The 12,636-nt window shown below is 43.4% G+C and overlaps 1 protein-coding gene across 2 annotated transcripts in view; it reads left to right on the plus strand.

Annotated features, from left to right (window-relative positions):
* The window catches only part of PRICKLE2 (prickle planar cell polarity protein 2), a gene marked incomplete at both ends in the record, with an annotated part of 337,562 nt that overhangs the window by 278,327 nt on the left and 46,599 nt on the right, over positions 1-12,636 (plus strand). For both annotated transcript variants that reach the window (XM_084247477.1, XM_084247478.1), the window contains 2 exons: positions 5,461-5,574; positions 11,344-11,481. In XM_084247477.1, the coding sequence (XP_084103603.1) occupies positions 5,461-5,574; positions 11,344-11,481 (252 nt within the window). The remainder of the gene's footprint in view (positions 1-5,460; positions 5,575-11,343; positions 11,482-12,636) is intronic.

The raw sequence follows: 12,636 nt of genomic DNA on the forward strand, positions 1-12,636 counted from the left end.
AAGATGGCTGCTGGAGTTCAAGCCATTGTACTTACATCCAGACAGGAAACAGGAGGGCGGAGGAACAGGTAAAGAGGGCATTTGCCAATTACTTCACCTCCTGTAATAGAGCTTTACCAAAAGTCACATCCTTAACATGTCATTGGCCAGTATTTATTAACATGATCACATGTAGCAACTAGGGAGTTACAGAAATATTTTTAACTGTGCAGATTGATGCTGTAAACAAAATGATACTGTTTTTATTAAAGAAGAAAAAGGAAAGGGATGTGAGCAGCGCCCTGCTCACATCTGCCACAATTCCTCATACCACTATGCCATGGTATCATAGAAAGATTGCTTAATTTGGACTAAATAATTTTTTACTTACTGTAAAAGTTCATTTTGGGCCACATGTTCTTGATTGTATAGAGAACGTAACAGGAAGATGTGTTCATTTCTGTGGCCTTGCCATATTGGGCGTCTGGTTGTTATTCTTCTATTAGTTTTTTCCTCTTCATTTTATCTCTTATTGTCTTAAAACCAGGAATCCATGAAAAGCTAAGGCAGAGGGGGCAGGTTGAGCAAACCAAGTTCAAAGGTGGCTCTGCCAATTTTTTAGTGATAGTCAACCTAATATAACTTCCAGAATGTGAGGAAGATTCACAAGTACCTTACTTAAAAACACTTCAGACCTAAAAGTCATTCAGTAAATAAATGTGTTCATTGACCCTTTCCTTCATTTAGAAAATTAATGCCAATTGATTCTGAGATCAACCAAGAAGGTTTGACCTCATTGTTGTGTTTTAGCTCTAATAAAATAGGAATATTTTGACATGGAAAATGCCCCAACCCTCAAAAATGAGCACTTTGCCCTAGGAATTCTTGTAAGAGCTGGTGGGACCCCCTTCTTAAGTATACATGTAGGTGTGGAAGGAGACAACTGCACAATTGAGTGAGAGTGAACAAGTTTTTCCTACTATTCCTGGGTCTCTTAGAGCAAATAGACATCCCAGCATTTTCCTGGCAACTTCCCAGGCTCAGTTGTTGAGGGAAAGCACTTGAGCAAAAACTCTCAAATTGTGGTCCCTGGAGTACACCTGAGAAGTGGTTAGAAATGCAAATTATCAGACCCCACCCAGGCCTACTAAATGAGAAATCTGTACTTTAGCAAGCCTTCTAGATGGTTCTGATACAAGCTAACATTTGAGAACCACCGCTCTAAATAAAGTGCTTTGCCCACTTTTTTTTTATTAGCAGACTTTTTTTCTCAGCATTGGAGTCATCAATTCTCTGGCTTCCATTTCTGCCCAGGCAGAAATGCTGTCAAGTGTGCAGTTCTTTGTAACAAGCCCAGTCTTTCAAACTGGGCGCGGCCTTGCTTTGTAGACAGTATTTGCACACTGACTAAAGCTCTGACAATCCGTCTGACACAGACTACAGTTCCCGTGCCAAACCTCGCTGCTGGGAGTAACACCTTAAATAAAGGCCTTCAGCTATTTCATTTTCATAGTTGGTTTACTGTGTTCAAGTTCCCTTTTGTTCTATGGAAATGGGCCTAAAGTGGCTTCACCAGGGCAGAATCACAGGCACCTATATCTGGGGATATTGAAATGGAGCAAAGTTTCCAGTAGAGCCAACAGAACTGGTTTTGGAGAAATAGACTCAGTACACACAGAAGGAACATTAACTTATCGGCACGTCAGGTAATAGCTTGTTAATGATCATTGGCAAATTCTATTGGAATTGCTTATTTACTCATAAAAATTTACAAGTGAAACATGTTTGGACTACAATGAGCAATCTGCAGGATTTTCAAGGTTGGTGCCAAATTTAATTTTTGTAGTGTCAAAAATGTGCTAAATATTTTTCCTTTACCGTTGGTTCTCCTGGTGTTTGTTTTGGGCTATACAGTAGTTTTATTATGGAGGATGCCAGAGGAAAGTGCACGCCGCATTTCTGTTCAGCCAGAAACAGATTGGAAATTCATGAGAGGGGTTTCTCCTTCATTCCCATCCATCTGCTAGTCTCCTATGCTCAATGAAGAGGTTGGAAAGTACAAATCCTAAACACCAGGAAAGATACAGAAGCCAACATGAGGGGTTTCTTTCTGTTTCTAAATTTTAACAGGCTTTGAGGAGGATTGGGAAAGGTGAAGGCCCAAACACATTCTCCTTCCACAGAACAAGTCAGATCACCTGCCACGCTACATGGGGGTGATTTGGTAGGTTTTTAATTAATATTCACCTGGTGGCTTTAATAATGGCTTTAATCTCACTGACTAGGTAAGCTTTCAAGTTATCCACCAAATTATTGGTTGCCTTGTGGGAAACTCTTTTAACACATTCTATTGGGAGAAAAGATACATTTTCAGTGGTGGTGACCAGTGGGCTTGAACTATACAAGACAAAATAAGGTATCTAGCCAGGATAGGCAGAGCTGTGTCCCAAAAAGTAGTTACTGCCTCTGTTGACTTTAGAATTCAGAGTCCTTGGGCCTCCCTGGTGGCACAAGGGGTTAAGCACCATACTATGAAGCAATCTGCAGCCTCTGCAGCACAAGTTCAATCGCCGGCTGGCCAGGGAGAAACCCACATGGCAAGGCAGACCTCTCCTGTCTCGCCCGCTGCTCCCCTCAGCAGTGTATTTCAGTCAGTCTGCCTGTTCTGTGCCCCACTCTGTCTCTGGTGGATCCTCTCACCTGTCCCCTCATCTCTGGCCTGTACCCTGGTTCTTGTATGCATAAATAAATCTTTAAAAAAAAAAAGAGTTATAGAATTCAGAGTCCTTGAGATGGACCTCAGCAAATCAAGACATTTATTGGCAACCCAAATATTCCTACAGTTTTGCTTCCACCTTAGCTCAGTCATGTCGTTTTGGGGCTCCTTTACCCTCCAATCTTGAAATAGTGTAAAACTTGACCAATCCAGTCTCCAGGCATGAAGATGCAGTGATCTGAGATCCCTCTGGGGAATTTGGAATTGAGATTGCTAGTCCATGAACTGGACTTGCTTTCTTGAACTGAGGTGTGTAATCTCAAGTACTGCAGGAAACCTTAAACTTTGAGAAGATAAACAGATCTGCCGAGAGGAAGAATAGAGCACGAGAGGAGAACACTGGGCTTTGAGAGCTGAGAAATCCCTTACCATCACCTTCTAGCGACAGGTCCCTTTCCTCCTGAGGCCTTACTCTGCTAATGGGCTTCTTGAGAAACACCACACCTTTATTATAATTTGCCTTTTTTTTCTTCCTGAAAGCAAACAAGCTAAAAGCATTTTACTTCTTGCAACCTTCTTGTTTAGACAAAGACCGGTGGTGGCTCCCAGGATTTGATCTCACTCTGTGAGCTGCCAGTGTGGCCCTGCATGTTAAAATAGAAGGAAGGCCAGGAAGCATCTGTATTGTTCATTTGGAGTTGCCAGAATGGACAACATACTCATTCCCATATATACATGTTACTTACTGTTTTTGAGAGACAAATGCTTTGCCTCCACTCTCATTTAATTGCTCCAAACATATGAGGGGTACTCTGATAGGTTCTGTAATTTGCTCAGAAATGTAGTGATGGGAAATGGCAGAGCCATGACTGGGGGGATTCAGAGCTACCTGGCTGTGATGCAAAAGGTGCAGAGAACATTCTTACCTGGGTCAGCCTCAGGGAGTATCGAGGAGGCCTTGGCTCCAGCTGTTGCTTCAGAAAGGCTTTCAGAAATCTCTCTGCTCTGGGCTTTCAGCAGAAGGGGGAAGTGTGCGTAGATGATTGCGAGGAGGGTCAATTGAACTTAAATTAGCCTCTTCATTAACAAGCACCTACAGTGATTCATTTCATATTAGCATTTATCCTTAATGTCTTTATAATAAGTCGTAAGAATGAGAAGATGATGTTACAGCAAGACTTTTCTATACGCAATCCTTTGAGTTGGGAGGCAAAGTCCATTCCCCGAGACTCAGAGGCTGGGCTGCTTTATACCTGGTGCTTACCTGAGGAAGCATATGGTGTGCTGATTGTCCTGGGCATGAAATGGTGTGCCAGCCTCTGTGGGCTCATTGCCAGCTTCTACAAACTCATGATCTGGGCTTCATTTCTTCTCAGTGCTGGTAGTCTGTGGGTTGCCTTCAAAACCTGGAGCCATCCCTTCCCATCCCAGGATGGGGCTTCCTGCCAGGTGCTCTAGAGAGCAGTTTGCGGAGGCCCTGCCCTTGGAACGCCAGCACGGCTGTGACAGGAAGTCTGTTTATGCTTGTCTTTGGGATTTGATTAAGAGCATGATATGCACATGCTGGCAAGTGGTTACGGTCATTTGTTAAGAACATATAGAGATAGCTTTGACTTTTTTTTTAAGATCTTGTCACGGCGAAACCTTTTCCCCTCCTTGGAACAATTTTGACTTTGTTCCTGGAGATCAAAGTAGACAGAGCCTTCACAGCTCTGCACTCCAACATTCCCAAAACATGTGTTCATGTTCTAAAGCTCCCTAAACTCAAGGGAATTACACAAGTTCGTGGACTGTAATGAATATGATGAATTTAGTGCCCCAAGCCTTCTGTCTTCTCCATCTTGTTGCATGCATGCCTCATTTCTCATGATGCTAAGAGATAGTTGAAAAGTGTTTTCCATGATGTCATCTTCGGAGTTTGTGGGTTTTTTCAGTTGATTGTTGCTTTTGTTGTTGTTTGTTTTTTACCTCCCTAGGTAAGATCCTACCTTCTCCTTTGGTTAATTTTTTCTTCCCCTAGTTTTACATGCAGCTGCATGATAGAATACTGTTTTCTTTTCTCAGATAAAATTAAATACTTGGTGCTTTCCCAAGTCACTGTTCAGGTTGAATGAGCCCCAGAAAATGCAAGAATATATTCTAACAGTTGTAAACAGGAGTATTCTAGGATGTGTAAAAGTACTCATGTCATTGGTGATTTTTAATTACACGCTCTGTATCCCAGATTTAGTGACTCTTCTTTCTGACAGATGTGAACTACTCCCTGTCCCTACAGAGAGCTCAACACCTGGAGGGCTTTTAGTGTAGGTGGAGGCTGAGGTACCCAGGACTTCCCTGAGTCAAAGGCTGGCTTCGACTCCAGTGCCGAGGCAGGCGCTGACACATCCCTTTGGCTCCGGAGACACATAGCATGCTGGAGACTAACAGAAAATGGTAAAGTCAGCTCTCCGGGAGCCTGCTGAGAAAGCCCTACCCTCCGGGTTCACCAGCTTGTTTGCCGAATTCTCTTTTTTCTAGGAAAGTTTGCTGGCTTTACTTGTCCCGTAGAGGGAAAGTGCCAAGATAGAGCTGATCTGTCTGACTCTTCTATAAGGATGAATGTCTCTGCCAGAAGAAACTCTTATGCTTTTGCGCTCCACGAAGGGTGGGGACAGCGGGAAGTAGACTGTGTCCTGCCTGCTATGGGAGGCATCTTCCCAGGAAGTGCGAATGGGCAGGAGGTTTTGAGTAACAGGCAAGTGATCTGTGTTCTTTCCATCCATCAGGTTCACCAGTATTATAGCTGTCTCCCGGAAGAGAAAGTTCCTTATGTCAACAGTCCTGGAGAGAAACTGCGAATCAAACAGCTATTACACCAGCTGCCACCGCACGACAATGAGGTAAGGGGCTAGTGGGGGCTCGTGAAGACTTCCCTTAGAACCTTCTGTGAATCATTTTCATTATCAAGATGCTGTGATCAGTGAGATGCCCAAAGAAAAACTCTGGTAATTTGTTTAAGGTTTTAGCCTCCTTAATTGGAGCCAAAAGGAACTCTTGGACATCTTCGGGAGAGAGTTACCGAAAAGCAGAATCTCATTATGGACTGGATTCGCCTCTGTGCCGGGCACTAGAAGCTATTTTGGGATAACCAGGGCGCACTAAAATTTTAGAGCTCAAGTCCAGGTTTTCTCAGTTGAAAAAGAATGTGCTGGTTGCCTAAGTACATTAGATGATTGAGATTCCTTGGGCCAATTCAGAACCTGAAAAAACTTTGTGACTCTCTTGAATTTTCAGCATCATTTCATATTAAATGAGTTTGCAAGTTTTCCACGTTATGCTGCAATAAAAGTTACATGTCCAGATTTGCAGCTCTGAACATCTGGGTTTTTATTGTTTAACATCTGAGTTGCCAGGGTCATCGTTTGTACTATTGAAGGGAAAGCTTGCAGGCTGTGCTCGTTCTGAACCCAGACACAGCTCTGGACGAGGGCACTTCTTATCTTTGAAGTCAAGTGGATCAGAAAGGAAAATTAGTAAATATGCTTTTGAGAGATTGTCACACTGGAAAGGTTTAAATTTGTAAACTACAAATTAATGCTTAAGTATCTGGTTTTTAAAAATAGTAGTCATCCTATGGAATTGAACTGCCCACCTCACTTTTGAAGAATGGCATCAGTTTAAACCAAAAGGAGACATAACCCCTTGAACCTCTCTAGGTAGACATGAAATTTCTACCGACTGCACCTACCTCAAGCTCCATCCAGGGGAAATGAGTGAATGCCTTCCTTATCTTTATATTCCCACACCTGAATAAAAAACAACAAAAGGCTCAAAAATAAATTGAAGTGAAACAAAAGCTGAAAAACTGAAGCAGCTGCCTAGAAAGAGTCCAGCTCCCTTTTCCTGTTGCTTATTTCAGACTTCCTAAAACAAATATAAATAATGCTTTCTCCTTTAAAGCTGAGTGCAAGCATTGTAACCCGATGCCCAGTTAACTAATTTGGAAGTGAAAATGCGGGTTTTTACAAGCAGGAGGGGTGTGCCTTTCTTTAAAAGCGTGTCTATAAAATGTCAGCGGCGTAAGGTAATATTCTGGGCTGTGCAGGTCATTGCAGTTCTCTCTCTGGGACTGCCACATGAAGACTTATTTGATACAGGAAAGTGATCTGCTCTCCTCTGCTTGTAATGGTTTCTTCTGTTTACAGTTAACTGTGGTTTCATGAAAAGAGACCATTCAAATTCCTTCTTCCTGTTGGTGAAAATTCCTTACATATGACCCAGTGGATTGCTTTGGCCCATTTGACACAACCCTTTTGCAGACAAAGGGTGATTCTAAAGTAAATAGTTGATCATTTTCTTTTTCGCCCAGATAAGACAATTTTGATATATACAGTTGTGCTGGCTTTCAAATCAGAATGCAACAGTTTAGTTCAAAGCTTTCCCTCTTACCAGCCGTGTGACATGCCCTCTGAGCAAATCCATTAACCTTTTCTGATGCCCAGAGTGCTGTAAAGGAAGACAGGAGGTAGGACTAGGACCTGAAGTACGTTGGGTATATGACCCCACGTCGTGCATGGGTATGGTAGTAAATAAAGTCAATCTGTTATAGGACAGGGAGAGGGGCAGCCCAAGCCCCGCAAACCTGCCTATTCTAAATGGGTTCTGCCATCCACCGCATCAACACAAAACATAGGAGACTTTAATGAAAAGGAACCTTAATAAAACTAGGAAACAATACAAGTAAGGCAAAGAATTTAGTTTCTAAATCAAGCACCCAAATTTACCCATCCCCTCGTGGGTAAAAGTCCATCCAAATGGGATTGGCCCAGAGCAAGGCCCCAAGGCCTGCCACAAGTCTAAAGCATCTTCCAGTGGGGACCCACAGAAAAGGGTCACAAACAACCGGACAAGCCCGGAAGGAAAAGAGCAAAATCAACATCAAGATAAAAGCTGCCATTGTCACCTCCCACGGGTCTCACCCACATCTGTGTCACCCAGTCCACGACCAAAAGACAAGCACAGTTTCTTCACGTGTCTCTAGGCTCCATGAGCCTCCTCCAGGTCTCCTGGCTCCATCCTGCTTCCTTCCTCAGTCTCCTCTGCAGCTTCTCCTCTTCCCGCTCAGCTCCACCCTCCCTTGGGTGGGGCAGGGAACCTCCCCCTTTCCTGGGGACCACCCTGTTACAATCCCCCCTTTTAATTTTTATTCCACCATATCTATGGTGGCACAATCTCAGGGTGTAGTCTTAGGAGACAGTCTTTTTTAGGGTTACAATGTGTGTAAGAGAAGCAGCAATTAGTCAGCAGCATTGTTTATGAATGTCCAGTATGACAGTTTTACATTTTGAAAAATAGTCCATTATACAAGCCAAAAGAAAAAAAAAATTGGAGCGTTAGCTAAAATAAGACAGCAAATATATCAAAATCACAGGGAAAAAATGTTAAAATGGTTCAACTGATGTAAAACACAAATTTTCTCAACCTTGATCCCAAACTTTTAACAGCATAGCAAAAGTTTGCAAACTAAATCTACTTTTAAACCATTTTTCCTATTTTTGCATAAAAATCACAGGGCAGAAATAACTAACAGCAATTTTTAGCTGGCTTTGTTGAAATACCCCATATAGGATCAGAGCGAACCGGTGGCATCCGGTCGACGTAGGCTTCAGGTACAAAGTTGGTCTCATCAGACTCCACCTGGGCTTTCCTCTTCTCGAGGGTACCAGGGCATTTTCGTTGGCCGGATTGTCCAGTCCTGCCAATGGAGGCAAGCTTCCTCACCTTCTTTGGAGGTCTCTGGAACCTTGAGGAAGCTTGCCTCCATTGGCAGGACTGGACAACCCGGCCAACAAAAATTCCCTGGTACCCTCGAAAAGAGGAAAGCCCAGGTGGAGTCTGATGAGACCAACTTTGTACCTGAAGCCTACATCGACCGGATGCCACCGGTTCGCTCTGATCCTATATGGGGTATTTCAACAAAGCCAGCTAAAAAATTGCTGTTATTTTCTGCCCTGTAATTTTATGCAAAAATAGGAAAAATGGTTTAAAAGTAAATTTAATTTGCAAACTTTCACTATGCTGTTAAAGTTTGGGATCAAGGTTGAGAAAATTTGTGTTTTACATAAGTTGAACCATTTTAACATTTTTTCCCTGTGATTTTGATATATTTGCTATCTTGTTTTAGCCAATGCTCCAAATTTTTTCTTTTGACTTGGATAATGGACTATTTTTAAGTAATAAAACTCATACTGGACATTCATGGACAATGCTGCTGACTAATTGTTGCTTCTCTTACACACATTGTAACCCTGAAAAAAAAACTGTCTCCTAAAATTACACCATGAGATCTGTGCCACTATAGATATGGTGGAATAAAAATTAAAAGGGGGGATTGTAACAGGGTGGTCCCCAGGAAAGGGGGAGGTTCCCTGCCCCTCCCAAGGGAGGGTGGAGCTGAGCAGGAAGAGGAGAAGCTGCAGAAGAGACTGAGGAAGGAAGCAGGATGGAGCCAGAAGGAGAGCTGGAGGAGGCGCATGGAGCCTAGAGACACGTGAAGAAACTGCGCTTGTCTTTTGGTTGTGGACTGGGTGACACAGATGTGGGTGAGACCCATGGGGAGGGGACAATGGCAGCTTTTATCTTGATGTTGATTTTGCTCTTTTCCTTCCGGGCTTGTCCGGTTGTTTGTGACCCTTTGCTGTGGGTCCCCACTGGAAGATGCTTTAGACTTGTAGCAGGCTTTGGGGCCTTGTTCTGGGCCGATCCCATATGGATGGACTTTTACCCACGAGGGGACGGGTAACTTTGGGTGCTTCATTTAGAAACTAGACTCTTTGCCTTACCTGTATTGTTTCCTAGTTTTATTAAAGATCCTTCCCATTAGTCTCATGTGTTTTGTGTTGATGCGGCGGATGGCAGAACCCATGTAGAATAGGCAGGTTTGTGGGGTTTGGGCTGCCCTTCTCCCTGTCCTATAACAAAACCACATAATGAGAGAGTTGCTCCTGTTTAAATTGTGTTTCATTCCTCATAATTGAAAGAGTGACTAGTCGAGGGGAAAACTGTGATTTGGTGCTCACTTTTCCCTCACTCATACTAGCTTCACTTTTAAGTAACAGCATTAAAAATCATCATGTCACAAACAAAAGTCATCAGCTAGAACCTATCAAGGCAGTTTTGTTCTCATTATTTTATGGCCACCTTCTAGTTTTGCAGGTGATACTGGTTTTCTATTTATAGACAAAATTTGTTTTCATTTTCAGTAAAAGTATTCAAGGGGGGGTGGGGAAGTCAATTTTAGAAATCTTACTAAGTAAATAATAGTTCAAGACTATGGCAAAATTCCCAAGACATGCATAAATAAGGGAGAGAATGGGAAATACTGAGTTGGAAAGTCTGTAATGTTCCTCTTTTAATTCTGTGCTTCTGTGTTTAACAAAAAGTAAAATTTCTTATGTGAGTTGACACATTGGCCAAAGCCCAGAAGGCAGTCCTTTCTCTCCTGCACATACAGGGACTTGTGTGAAGCAACCCAGGTACCCCCTGAACCAACTGCCAAGCCTTTGGTTCCCCCTTTCCCCAAAAGGAGCTGGGGAACAGAAGCCACGAACACATTGACAGCTGTTCTGGCTCATATGTTGGGTGCTGTCCTGAGCTGTCAACGATCATTTCCATGGGCACATGAAAATGATAGTCATAGAACCTCACAGTCAATTTGAAAGCAGGAGAAACTCCCAGATGTTGACTCCCATCAGAGCTGTCCCTGATGATTAGGGTCTTAGCATGGTGAGCAGAGTGGGGGAGTAAGATAAAGAACTGTTATAGCTTTCCATAGTGGTTGAACCAGTTTGCACTCCCACCAGCAATGCAGGAGAGTTCCTTTTTTTTTCTTTTTTTTAGCTGTGTGGAGATTCCTCAATCTACTAAAGATAGAGCTTCCATATGATCCAGCAATTCCACTCCTAGGTATTTACCCAAAGGACACAGAAACATCAATTCCAAAGAGCACCTGCACCCCTATGTTTATAGCAGCACTGTTTACAATAGCTAAGCTTTGGAAGCAACCTAAATGCCCAAAAATAGATGACTGGATCAAGAAGATGTGGTACATATACACCATGGAATATTACTCAGCGTTCGAAAAAGATAAACACATGCAATTTGCAGCAACATGGATGGAGCTGGAAGGGCTCATGCTCAGCGAAATAAGCCAGAAAGAAAACGAAAAATACCGGATGGTCTCACTCATAGCAGGAATCTAGAAAACCTAAATAAGGGACCGGGGAAAAGAATAGCTATAAGAAAGAAAAAATCAAAATCAACAAACAGCTATGAACCAGAGACACACTATGGAGGGGAGGGGGGCAGGAGGGAATGGGGTCAAAATAAGGGGGTTGCAGTTGTATGGGGAATATAAAAATAAAACTAAAAAAAAAGAAGAACTGTTACAGGACCATTCACCTGCCCAAGATTTGGGCTCCAGAGTTTAGAGCCCCTCGTAAGCTGTTTTGACCATAGAGATTCTCTTTCAATAGCCCAAGCCTGCTTGTGTAGACAAGATCTCTAAAGCCAAATGGGAGCATCTTTAATGAGAAAACTCTGAGGCACTGACTTCTGGAATCCTGAGATGCTCAAGTCACCTCCTCCTTGCCATCCTTGTGCCTCTGCAGGTCCGGTATTGCAACTCCCTGGATGAGGAAGAGAAGAGGGAGCTGAAGCTGTTCAGCAACCAGAGGAAGCGTGAAAACTTGGGTCGTGGGAATGTCAGGCCCTTCCCAGTCACCATGACAGGAGCTATATGCGAGCAGGTGAGTGTGGCTCCCAGGGAGTGATGAGGCATTCTTGCACTCATTCATTCATTCAGTTACTTCACTGAGTGCCAGCTCTGTGCCAAGCACAGCTCTAGCAGCGAACAAAAGAATTAAAAACTTGCCGTTGCCCTTGTAAGGGGTTATGTTCAGGGGGACAAAGTCAGACAACAGAAAGAAAGGAGGAAAAGAGGGTGGGAAGGAGGGTGAGGAAGAAAGAAAAAAGAAAAAAGAAAAAAAATACAGCAGGGGAGACCTAGAAAGAGCAGAGCAATGATATACAAGAACCGCAGGAGCGAGTGTCGTGGATTTTGGGGCAGGGGGGACAGAGAGCTTAAAGACCAAGATAGGAGCATTTTTGTTGTGCTCCAGGAACCACAAGTTGGCTGGTGTGGAGAGGAAAGGGAAGAAAGGGAGGGAATTGGCAGATAGTCAGAGTTCAGGGCAGGCCAGATCATTTGGGAGTAGTAGGAGCCACGGAAGGAGACAGCCACTGAAGAATTTGAGCAGAGAAATGACTCAGTGGTGTTACTATATTCAAATGAATCCTTTTAAAAAAAGAGTTTTCCTGCACCATGGGTCAGCCTCTTTCCCAGGATCATCTCAGGACCAGTGCTATCAAAAGGGGTGGTTCTTGGGTTTGAGGGTTCCTCAACGAAGTTCCCCTGCATTCTCCCTAGGATTTCACTGAGTTAGAGTCTGGATTTGTTTTTCTCACACTTCTGTTGAATGCTCAGCGCATAGTAGAGGAGGGTTTAAAGAAAGCAGAGTGCAACTCGAGCCTGCCTGGGCTCTCTCATCCTACACTCAGCTGCCAGAAGCCTCCCAGTACTGACCCTACCCTTCTCTTAGCCCTAATGTTCTTTCAACAGCCCCATCTCATGCCTTAAGTTCCAGGTATTGAAGACAAGTGTGTTGAATCAGTAAAGAGAAAGCTATTTGCTGAGGAGACTGAATGCCACTGGGTGGCCCTTTTTGAGATTTCAGAGGGATCAGATAAGAAGGTTCAGGTGGGTGGAGTGGAGACACTACTTAATTAGGAGAGCCAAAGCACTGGGGATTTAACAGTAGGGTCTTGATCCTTGATACCCTCTCTTGAGATGGAAAGCGTCACTGATTGAGACGTGTGATTCAGAGTAGTTACTGCAGGAGCTC

Source organism: Talpa europaea (assembly GCF_964194135.1).
Source record: "Talpa europaea genome assembly, chromosome: 11".
NCBI lineage: Eukaryota > Metazoa > Chordata > Mammalia > Eulipotyphla > Talpidae > Talpa > Talpa europaea.